This window comes from Epargyreus clarus, unplaced genomic scaffold (genome assembly GCF_041222505.1).
Source record: "Epargyreus clarus isolate Ecla_fem2 unplaced genomic scaffold, WU_Ecla_fem_2.2 ptg000024l, whole genome shotgun sequence".
NCBI classification, from domain to species: Eukaryota; Metazoa; Arthropoda; class Insecta; order Lepidoptera; family Hesperiidae; genus Epargyreus; species Epargyreus clarus.
This window is the reverse complement of record NW_027332231.1, coordinates 6153847-6166321: the sequence shown is the minus strand read 5'-3', so window position 1 is coordinate 6166321 and position 12475 is coordinate 6153847. Positions and strand designations below refer to the sequence as shown.

Genomic DNA, 12475 nt, shown 5'->3' with positions numbered 1-12475 from the left:
TTGTTTTATTTTATTAAGCCAAAATGAGTGAATCCAAAACTACAAATGGAAGCAAATAAAAAAAATACAGATTGACATTTCAATGTGAAATATCATTCTGTTCTAACTAGTGATGCAATATTGCGATACACGTCGAGATATAGAAAAATCGATGTTCTTAAAATGTCTGCAATGGGCGTTAAACATCTAGAGAATAATTATTAATATGTCTCAACTAAAAATCATTATTTACTATTTAAAGTATAATATAATATATTAGTGAATAAGCTATTCTTTCTGTAGTTTGATATTCGAGAGAGTTCAGAGAGATACAATTTAAACTCTCTCTACTTATACACCTATTAGGTTTTTGCGTCATTATATACTTCAGAGGTATTTTAAAATCATATAAAAATCATCAATTTAAATAAAGTTGTCCATAGTCTAAAGATTACCAGTTTCATAACGTCACATAATGCAAAAATAGATTCATTGACGTGCCTTACCTCTTAAAAAATCTAGATTCGTTGTATTGAATTCATCGAGCGTTACAGTTGCAGAAATGATCTTTTTGCTTTATAAATCTAATATCTATGATTAATTTTACCTAAGTGTCATCATTTTGTTTATAAAATGATATAATAAATATGGCGGAGCGTGTTTTCAGCTCATTGAGTAGTAGTAATTGAAGGGAAAAATTAATTAATTCATTGTGTATACCAAGAGCATCAAGATATAAACATTGTATTACTTTATCTTTGCATTATTTACTATGGACAGCTAATGATTTATACGACAAAAAGTAATAATCGATGTATCGATATTTCCGAGAAAAAGATGTATCGTAATTGTCAATCAAACCCTTCCACTCACTTTTGACACTAAGTGTCAATTTGAATAATCTTGTTTTTATTTTATCAAAACATTTGAAACTTTAAAAGGTGATGGGGTGATAACGTGACTGAATTAAATTAAATCATTTTGTTATTGATTTAATTAACGTAGGAATGACATTATTATTGTTCTTAAGTATTACGTGTGTTATGTGCGTTAAAATGTATACATTTTATAAGTGAAGTTTAAATTGTTATTCGATTGTACCGCGGTTTTTGTTTGTATGAAGTTAGAATTATAAACATAACATTCTTCAGTTTTATTTTGAGAAGAGAAAATGAGTCAAGATGAGGAGCCAATTACGGAATCGAATCGAAATAGCTACACAATTAGTGAAATACCGAGCAAACCTTTTCGCATTACGATGGAATTTCCATTATTCTTTACAATGTTATCAATGTCCTTGATGAGTAAGCATGTTTACCTTTCTGTTAATATCTAAATTTCTGTTAATTTCTAAACAAACAATAATATCTGTATTGATTTGGGGCAATACATGATAGTTGCGGCGATATGTTACTAAATTGGAGTTTATTGTTTCTGTTTTGTTGCTTATATTTTCTAAATTTATTATATTATTATTTCTAAATTATTAATTATTCGTTCTAAATTCAATTAAGACATATTACTCTTACATTTTTAGTTTATTTTTTAATCTTTTATATATCATTTGTGATTAAAAAAATGGAACATAATATGTTTGTTTCAGTAAAGTAAATAAAATCAGTTCATATGTTTAAACAGTAATTTAATTTATTTTGGGTCTTACAAACACAATAAAATACAAGTATTGCAATCATACATTATTAACAACTACTTTTACCTTTAAAATACCCAATGTGTATTATTCTGTGTTATTTTTGTTTTAGTTACTGTTATAAACAACATAATCCTGTACAGAACATGTGTGCATTCTCTGAACCACTCCCACGAGGAATGCAAGATATTCCTATCACCGGCCAAAAACAATATGTCTCAGGAACTAGAAGACGAGGTACAGAGCTATGCTACCTTTGTGACCATGCTGAAAACTACCATAGAGTCTGTAGCTCCTGCGATTCTTTCATTTTTCCTGGGTGTCTGGTCTGACACACATGGCAGGAAACCATTAATTACATGGCCCCTTCTAGGTGAGTTAATTGAATAAATATTGTCCAATTTACATTAATAATTTATGGTACTTAAAGCATGTTGTCCCTACAAAAGGCTCCACCTTTGATGTCCCAATTACGATTATCTTGTGTTTCAATTTAATCTATATAAAACAATAAGGATAGAAGTTGCTATAGACAGATAACAATTTGCGCGTATAATCAAATGATAATTTATTCAGAGGATGGTAGTTTGGTGATGTAAATTTTATGAATGTTGCCTATTATAAATATCAAGCAGGCTTTTTATAGTTTTATATTCATCATGTCTATTTTTGTATACTATAAGTGCATTATTAATTGAAACTTAGTTCAATTCTGCTAGAAAAATAATAAGTAGGAGTATTAAATTACATAACATAATTAAATTATACTTGGTAACTGAAATTACAGTATTTAAAGTTAAACATATGTTGATATTTCAATTTTCTTATAAGATTAACTGCTTTAAAATCAGAATTTAATATTCAAAAACATGTTTATTTATTTATTTAGTTGCACCAACAAGGTATACACCAACAATAAATATAGGTACAAATTTTCACAAGGCACAAAACAAGTGTAACAAGTGTTTGTATACCGATCTCTGATCATCTCGAGATGTTAGGTATGGATTTCTCTCCCACTCTCAATTTCGGTCGCTTCATTGAGTCCCGAGTCAAAACAGCTGCTCGAAAACTTAGCATCTTAAACAAAGTGAAGCACTTCCTTACACCTATGCAAATGCTTACGCTGTACCAGGCGCAAGTCCGTTCGTGTATGGAGTACTGTTGTCACCTTTGGGATGGTACAGCTAAGCATCACTTAGAGGCACTGGACTCGGTTGAGGAACGGGCCAAGAGACTCATTGGGGATGAGTCGCTAATTAAAGCCAGGCTCCAAAACCTACAACACCGTCGGCGTGTGGCTCGTCTTGCGGTTTTCTACCGAATTCATTTTGGGGAGTGTGCGCAACAGGTTCACGATCTAGTTCCCCCAGCCCCATTCTATCTTCGGACGTCCAGACGCACGGCAGGCTACCACCCCTATCAAGTCGACCTTCCTTTGGTTCGTACGAAGCGTTTTGCCTCGTCTTTTCTAATACGAACCGCCAAGGAGTGGAATGCCCTGCCGGCTTCTGTGTTTCCCGACACATATAATCTAGGAGTCTTCAAATCAAGAGTGAATAGGCTACTTCTAGGCAAGCGTGGCACATCTTAGGCCTCATCGAAGCTTACCATCAGGCGAGATCGAGGCCAAGCGCATGCCTATCAACTAATAAAAAAAAAAAAAAAAAAAAAAAAACCTCAATTACAGGCGCAAACAACAATGGACAGAGGATAACAGAAAATAATGAAAAAAAAAAAGATTTTTAAATAATTACAAAAATGTTGTATGCTATAGTTAATCTTGTATGCATAAATTATAATATTTATATAATTAAACAAGTCAATATTGATGCATGCATAATGTTACAGATATCAGCGTATCTATAAACTTGTGATAATAATGATAATAATTGAAATTTAAAAATACATGTATTAACACTTTCTACACTCCCAGCCCCACACTAGGATTCCCAGTGTCGTGGGTGCCATGGACACACACATAGCGAATACACAAACACCCAGACCCAGAAACAGAAATCTAAATTTATCATTTAGATATCTGTCTGGCCAGGGATCGAACCCGGGGCCCTTTGCCGTCAGACCGGTATAGTGGCCGCTCCGCCACGCGGGTCGTCTATATAATCATTTATAAGGTCGTATTATAATAATTTATAAGCAGTCATTGACAAATTAGTGTATTAAGTTATTAATGTAAAAAATCCTGGCTGCATCTAACCTTGATCTTTAAAAATATACGTGCCATTAAACAGGACGGCTGAATTAATGAAGCTAATCGTAAAATAAAAACAAGTTTTTGCCCTCGGATTCGCCCTATGCGCGGTTTTTACATAATATCTTTTATACATAATTAGGGTTCCATAGTCTGTACTAAGAATCCACTGTCTGCCATACTAAGAATCCACTGTCTGTCCGTCAGTGCATCTGTCACAGGGTTTGAATCTCTTGAACCATAATAGATACCTAGACATTTAAATTTATACAGAGTAGTTTATTAAGGGTGGCCGCTATAACAACAAAGACTAAATAAAAAAAGTTAAAAAAAGGGGGGTCGCCATATAATAAACTGCTAGTTCTCAAAGTTTTTCGCTTATGTATAGAACGGTAATAGGTAGATAGTTAAAATTTTCAAAATGCACACAATGTCACATCACATAACTTTTATGGCTATTAAATAATACTATAAATGAAGAAAAAAATAAAATTTGCTGGTAGGTATGAAACCATCCGTATGCGAATTCGACTCGCAACTTTCTAATTTATATACATACGAATAAATAAAATTGTAGTATCTCTTTGTAATGTCAAAATAACAGCTTTATACGCATTGCATATGAAAGAATAAAAATTTTCGTTTGTCTGTCTTTTTGTTTCTGCTAATCGGCTGCTACTTGGCTAGTTGTAAGGAGTAACTTGGCTTTAAGAAGCTTTAAGCTTTTGGTGTTCTCCGTAGTAAAATTAAAACCCATGATGTCTCCAGCTTTTTTACACTTTTTTAAACGCGGTTCAAACCACGGGGTGCAGTTCGTTTAATAATCAAAAAAGTAAAAAATAGGCAACACCCCTTAAAGCTTTTCCGAAAATTTAATTAAAATTAAACGTATTCTAAATTTCCGCGTTAAGAAGATGGAGGATAGTAGAAAACATCCATATAATAGTATCGGTAGAACTCGCCCTTAAAAATATCTTATGCACAAACAGTACCTAAATATTTTTAGTGAAACTTTTTTCATATCATGCTGTGTAAATCAGAGATATCTTATGCGAGAAATGCATATATAGAATGTAACATACTCTTTTATCCAACAGTATAACAGTAGTATTATATTACGTATATTGTGCCCTTTGGGCCTTGTTCCAAAACCGGTACTACTTTGATTCTTTGTTTCACAACAAGCTGGTACAACTTTAGGACTTAGGGTTGACCTACAGCTGACACTGCACTCGACTACCTGAGCAGATAGTTAACTACACTTTGTCGATATATTTATAGTCTTATAACATTTTGTAGTTAATGTACAAATGTGATTTAATAAGTGAATTTCGTATTTATTGAAAAGTATATTATTTTAATTTATAGGTAGTCTTCATATTTTTTCTACGATTATATTAGCACTAGTTTTTTCCCGCGGCTTCGCCCGCGTTTAGAAGAAAATAATATGACATACTAACATTCATAAAACCGAAAATTCGTACCTTCATTAGAACGACAATGGCGCCAACTGGCGAAAATTGGTCGTACCAACTCTGAAACCTTCGTGGTCTCATGGACAACAACTTTGCTAAAGATCATCACTTGATCAAATGCAAAGTTTACGATTCAATCCTTACTAATATCGATTAAAATAATCGATTGTTTGGTCCAAAAGGTAGATTCTCCGATCAATCGATCTTAGATCGCCATCCCTAGTTCCCGTGGGATTTCCGGGATAAAAACTATCCTATGTCCTTTCTCAGGTCTCAGACTATCTTTGTACAAAATTTCATTAAAATCGGTTCAGTGGTTTAGGCGTGAAGAAAAGACAACCAGACAGACAGACAGACAGACAGAGTTACTTTCGGATTTATAATATTAGTAAGGATAAATAATAAATATAAATAATAAATATAATAGTAAGGATAAATGTCTTTGAAATAAGTTGAAAATCACGGACCACTCTTAGTGCCGCCGCGGATCACCCACTGTCCCGCGAAACAATTATACACAAAGAATTTGATAGTGGTCAACTCGTGTCGAATGTTTTCAAACTGCCCATAAGACTTTTAAGTCTCTTTTATTTAATGATAAGAACCGAGATGAACGGCTTAGCATAACCTTCGAAGCATTCCGATACCAGTGGTCATCCATCCAACTTCCAAAGCGATCAAACTGTAATGCCTCGGAAAAGTAGGTCTTTCTTACCTCACACCCTTCAAACTGGTCACAGCAGCGCTTAACACTGCTATTATTAGGCAGAATTAGGCAGAAATTTGTCGGTGGTGCCGCCGGAGTCGAACCACAGAGGGTTCTACCACCTTCAACATAAATTATATTTGACCTCTAATGAAATATTTTTAGGTATGTCCGTGACTGGAGGCTTGATCGTGGTGTACAGCATGATGGAAGACTTAGGACCGTGGTGGTATATACTTACCCTTCTACCCGTGTCGCTTGCTGGTGGCTTCACGGTACTTTTTACTGGAGCGTATTGCTACATGAGTGACGTCACTTCTACAGAGCACAGATCACTTAGGTAAGGCTGATTACGATTTTATTTGATAAAGCTACATAATTATTTTACTTGCTCTTAAAATCTTGGCGAAGTGGGCAATATACTACTATAATCAGACATGCTTTCTACGAAAGCAGTACTGCGTACATTTCTAATGTTACTTTGCCTTTCAAAAAATTCCGGGTTCGATTCTCGGTAAGAGTTCTTTTGCGGGCCTTATATAGGTATCTATATTGGGACTTGTTTTCCATTCCACACTTGATATTGAATTATAAAATGGGGCTAAGAAAGGAAAGCGCCATTACATCAATCCAAGTGTAAAATCACTTACTAATATGATTAGTTAGAATAACTAAGTAAGTGGAACATATTAACATGAATAAAATGATTTTATCTGCAAGTACTTCGTGCCGATTGCGTGCAGTTTGGGCCATTCTGCATGCAGTCCTCTGACCTCGCAAAATGAGGTCACAGTTCTCCGTATGAAACATTTATCGAAGTATTTGGTTGTTTCGTCTATATTTCGTGTTTCGTGGAATGGAAGTTAACCGTTTTGTTAATAATCTGAAACATATGTTGAATTACTTTATCGACGTGATATGGACTGCTTTCGTTAATTATAGCGTTATCTTTATTTTACAATAAAAGCGAGATAGGGTCCTATCTGAAATCGGTCACGTCTCAGTTTAATCATTGTAACCTTTACAAACATGATAAAGGTAGTATCCGAAATTTGTCAACAAAAAAACAAAAAGGTCCTCTTGTTTTAAGATTTTTTTTCTTTTTTGCCTATACTAAGGGGAGGGGGATGAACTTACGCCCCCCATTAAGTAACGCATCTGTTATCAGACTCATAGTGAATCCCTTTTCTATATGAAGTTGGTTACATATGTCCAATTGTCCATGAGTGGCAGTACCTGCTAGCTTTTTGGTAAAAGTGGACATTTGTAACCGAAATGAAGTATTTTCTGAATTTAAGGAGAAATTTATAAACCTCATATCACTATAGTATAGCGTGTATAGCATAGCGGGATTGAATATCAGGAGCATCTTGTGAACTATGTGTTTAGTATTTTATAAATTACGTTAGATTTGAACTTTAGGATATAGATATTTCTACCTGAGGTTGGCCACAGATGCGCCGCTACTCGCGAGGACTAAGATGGAACGCCTCGGAAAAGTATGTCTCCCTTACCACACCCTTCAAATCAGAACACAGCAGCGTTTAACACTGCTATTATGAGGCAGTAGTACTTGTAGTGGTGGTGCCGTCGGAGTCGAACCACAAAAGGTTTTACCACCTTTCAGGATGACTTTGTAAACATCGTTCTATTTGAATTTTATGACGATTTTATAAACTAAATGCCATTTTTTTCCAGGATGACAATATTAGAAGCGTCTGTGTCTGCGGGCAGTGTGATAGGGTCGCTGCTGTGTCCAAAGCTGATAGCGCTAGTCGGAAATGTGTATTTGCTCCTGATATCGAACACGCTAGTCGTTATAGCGTATGTGTTCACTGTCATCTATGTTAGGGAGTCACTTACTGGAGCTGTTCAGGTAAAAACAGATTTTGTAGGCACTAACCGTTTTTTTTTATCAAGTATTCGTTACTGTTTTTATGGCTGTAGATAATAATAACGATATCATCGAAATATTGAGTGTGTATTTTCCAAAAACTTGAATGAGCCCACGTATCACGTATGTTTTGAAAACTTTTAAAAATATACTGTGTTTTGAACTATGCAATTGCTATGAAACCATGGATGTTATCAAGCAAAACTTGGGCTACCGTACTCATTATATTGACCTATTTCTGTTACTTAAAAGAATAACATGTAAACAGTAAAAAGACAAAAATAAATGTCACGTCTTTAAAAGTTACGTAAATTTGAAGTTGATATTTTTACTCAGAAGAAGTATTTTTTCTTTATTGCATTTATATGCTTTATTTCAGGGCGGTTTGTGTTCAGTTTTGGACTTGAACCTCGTCAGGGAAATGTTCAGAGATTGTTTCAAGAAACGACCAAATCGCGGCAGAACTCAAATCCTCTTACTAGCTGTTGCGAACAGCTTAACCATATTCATATTTTATGGTTTAATGAGTCTAGATTACATGTACACGAGAGAAAAGTTGCATTGGGCTACCAAGCAGTATACAACGTATTCGGCAGCCAGTACTGCTATAACGTTCTTCGGATCTTTCTTCGGAGTGATGCTGGTGCAAAAGTACCTTCGTGTTAGTGACTTGGCGTTCGCAATTATTGCGTTTTTGTCAGCGATAGCACACTATATGATCAAGGCATTCGCTGTCACGACTTGGCACATGTATTTGAGTAAGTCTATAACTAAACTTTGACTAAGTTTAAACTATTATGGTCTGTTTGATGTAGTGACCGTGGTTATGGCCATTTGTAACACTGATGGAGTCATCTTTTTTGGAAGAGAGCTTTTTTGCATGCTGTTTGAAGAGCCCGGAGAGCTGTTAAGTACGACACAACATAAAATCAATATTTATACATCCAAGATTTCTAGATTGCTATAATGTCATTTTAAACAAAAAGTATTATTTTTTTAAAGGAATGAAAAAAATTATATCATTTGTCATTATAATATGTAAATTATAAATCGATTTGACCTTTAAATTATATCGTAGGTGCTACGCTACTCTATTTGGTTGGACTGGTAAGGCATACTAATGAAGTATTTCTTAGTCCTCAGGGGCTGTTACTGCATATGTGATCGATCTCAGGTAGTTGTCTAGTTGCAAATGTCCATGGACCCATTGAAGCTTTAGTTATAGGCTAAATACTGATATTAATTTCGGAGGCCCGTGCTCGATGGGTTACTAAAAATATTTTTTAAGGTGGTAGAATCCTTTGTGGTTCGACTCCGGCGGCACCACCGCCACAACTATTTCTGCCTTGTAACAGCAGTGTTAAGTACTGCTGTGTTCTGATTTGAAGGGTGTGGTAAGGAGACGTATTTTTTCGAGACGTTCTAGATTAGTCCTCAGGGGTAGCGGCGCATCTGTGGCCGACCTCAATTAGGAATATCTATAATCCTATCTGGGGTTGATGAAAGATGTCCATGGGCGGCAGTAGCCACTTATTAGGTGGACTGCATGCTCGTCTGCTACTCCTATATAATAATAAAAAGTATGTCATAAAAATGTTATTTTTTCAGGTGTCGGTATAGCGATGTTCAAGGGGCTATCATCTCCGTTGATAAGATCACTCCTAACCAAGATACTACCAGTGGTAGACATAGCGAAGGTGTTCGCGCTGATGGGGGCCTTGGAGGGCGTCAGTCCGCTAATATCGCCGACGTTGTTCAACTCGTTATACTTTGCCACAATAAAGATCTTTCCCGGCGCCATCTATATACTGTGTAGTGCTATTACTGCTGTTTGTGTCGTCTTTTTAGGGTAAGTAGTCGAATTTTCGTATCATTTTCTAGTATTTTTGAAAAAAAAATCCGTGTAGCCAAATTGGATCAGTAGTTTTTAAGGAAAAGGTGGACATGCAAACTTAGATACATACAGCGGTCGAAGATAGAACCTCGTTTTTCTGAAGTCCGTTAAAAAGACAAACGCATTAATTCTTATCAGAGTTTCTAAACTTAGAAAAAAAAATAGTAACTGGTACTTGTCTTTGCATTTTGATGCCGGAAATAAAAAGAAGGCGTGCCAAAGAATGAGACATACATGAGGGCCGGATTTAGCGGAGGGCAGGGGTGGGGCTTCAGCCCCTGGCGCCTCCTAGAAAGAGGGCCCCCAAAATATATCAGATCTTATAAGCATCTTATAAGATTTTTTTTAAACAGTTTTAAGTGTTTGTCCAAACTAGCGTTGAAATAATTTTATTTGTTTTGTTTTATTTTGACGGAATAAATTTGTTTGTTTTTTTTAATTAGGAAATTAATTGATGGGCCTCTATACCTCTAAAACTAGCCCTGTACAAACATAAGCTCGAGGAAAAAGAAAAACAATCTAGACCACCACAGTTTCGTGACCACGATTCGTACAACTGGTTCAAAATATCATCAGTAAAGCATTGAAACCGCATATTGTGTATACGCGTTGAATATTAAAAGGTAATTGTTATTGTTTCAGAATCGTGCAATATTATAGGTGGAGAACAACGTCGATTACCTACGAAAACTTAACTCCGGGCGACTCAACTTCGTCTTGATAATGTAATGTGAGATCACAGAATTATTTCAAATATTCTTATACGTTATCGTAGGTATATATTATATACTATGTATTGACATATCAAGTAAGGACGGTGGGGCTGCCTTTAAAATTGTCCAAATGGAATGTGATATAAAATGAGAGTTTGCTACTGACGCTTAATAAATAAGTAGATTCAATTAACGTGTAAAAAAACATGGCCTTCTTTTTCCAAAAGAACGTTATTGGTAAATTCCGAAACTATAAGGAATAGCGGAGTAACTATTTTTGATTGAAAATGAGCTTTTATTTAGACTGTCATCTATAATTATGTTCTAGAATTTGATATTTATAAATGACACTATCGGCTGACGCAGTAATTATAGATGTGTTTCTTCATAGTGAACTCGTTTGATTCGCGATAGGGAAATAAATTATAATAAAATAAATATGCAATTTTAGTTTTTATAAAAATCGACCCCGTCACTCTTTAATTTCTTAATTACTCTGATAATTTTTCGCTACTCTCTATACTTTCGAAAAAAAATGAAAGCATTACCCAGAATAACTCTTTTAAACCATTAATATGTATTTGTATGCACACATTGCATGATTTTATGCGTTTGTATAATAATGTGATAAAATGACGTTTTTATATGTAACCGCCTTAGTATCTAAGTCAGTGTATTTTTTAAATAAATTGAATATACCAAATTCTGGTAGCATACCATATTTTAAAACTATAAGAGAAGAATATAAACTATTTTTGGTACAAATGTTCTCGCCTATTTCGTACATTACTCCTAGCTACTAGAAGGGTAAAAAGTTTATCGTTATTTTTATTAAATTAATGTATTAAAAGGTACGGTTGTAATTTAAACCATAGATCGACGAACGACAGTGATCACTTACCATCAGATAATTAGAACATATTTTATTAAGTTGTAACGTCACAAATCAAGTAATAAAGTAGTCTGCCTGAAAACACTTTTGACCCCACAATCCGAGTAATGTGGAGAACTAACTGAAAATATAAGATCTCGCAATAGTCATTATTACTGCCAAGCGGGTTTAGTTTTAAGTTTAAATAATTAATACTGTTCTTTTAAATATTGTTTACAAATATTTGGAAATGTTAAATCAATAACTGAAGCAAATCATTACAGTAATTAATTAATAATTAACATAGCTGCCAGTATTTCATATAAAAGCCTTATAGATATAGTTGACTTTTATCACTACTGTGAGTTTTGTCTTATCCAAAAAAATCCGGAAATGTAATGAGGTAGTTCAGCTACCGAAAAGAAATTTCCGGACTAAGTATATTAAATCTTAATTGGCAGACACAACGCGTAATTTTTAATATGCGTCAAGACCATATTTCTATTTGACTTGGTATAATTATTTGTATTACTTATTTAACAAATAAGCTGCATATATTAAAGAAAATAGTTTACGAAAGAAAACAATCGGCCGCTGGAAATTGATTTAAGCAATATTTCTTTTTGTTGCTATTTATATATTTTAATTAGAGTGAGATTGGCACAAAATTGTACTATAATTTAAATTTTAAAAATTAACTTTATTTTATTTATAAGGAAAAGTCTTGGGCTGTCCTGCATGTATCATTATTTTTTTTATTTTTCGTTAGTACAACTGCTAGTACCTGTTTTTTATTTGAATATATTAAAAGTAACTTTATAATTACACATGAATAATGTATAGCAAAGCCTTATGATTATTATAATGGTAGATTTCTAAGGTTTAATTGAAAGAGACAAAGTAGATGAACATTTTTACACATAGATTTATTATGTTTGATGTCATGGGATTCGGGATAAGTAAAACTTTGCGGTGCTGTTTTTGGATATCAAATTAAATTTATTATACTGACTATGTTTAAAAGTTTTATGTATTTTAGTAGTAAGTCGTTTGTATGGGAAATACAATCGTGAAATATGA

At 34.1% G+C, this 12475-nt stretch overlaps 1 protein-coding gene across 1 annotated transcript; it reads left to right on the top strand.

The window, feature by feature from the left end:
- Positions 1-874: 874 nt before the first annotated feature.
- LOC140752483 (probable peptidoglycan muropeptide transporter SLC46) lies at positions 875-12475 on the top strand. The gene is made up of 7 exons (XM_073086811.1): positions 875-1283; positions 1743-2003; positions 6189-6363; positions 7722-7899; positions 8297-8675; positions 9526-9766; positions 10454-12475. Exons 1-7 carry the CDS (start codon positions 1151-1153, stop codon positions 10530-10532), a joined length of 1446 nt encoding a protein of 481 aa, XP_072942912.1. The 5' UTR covers positions 875-1150; the 3' UTR covers positions 10533-12475.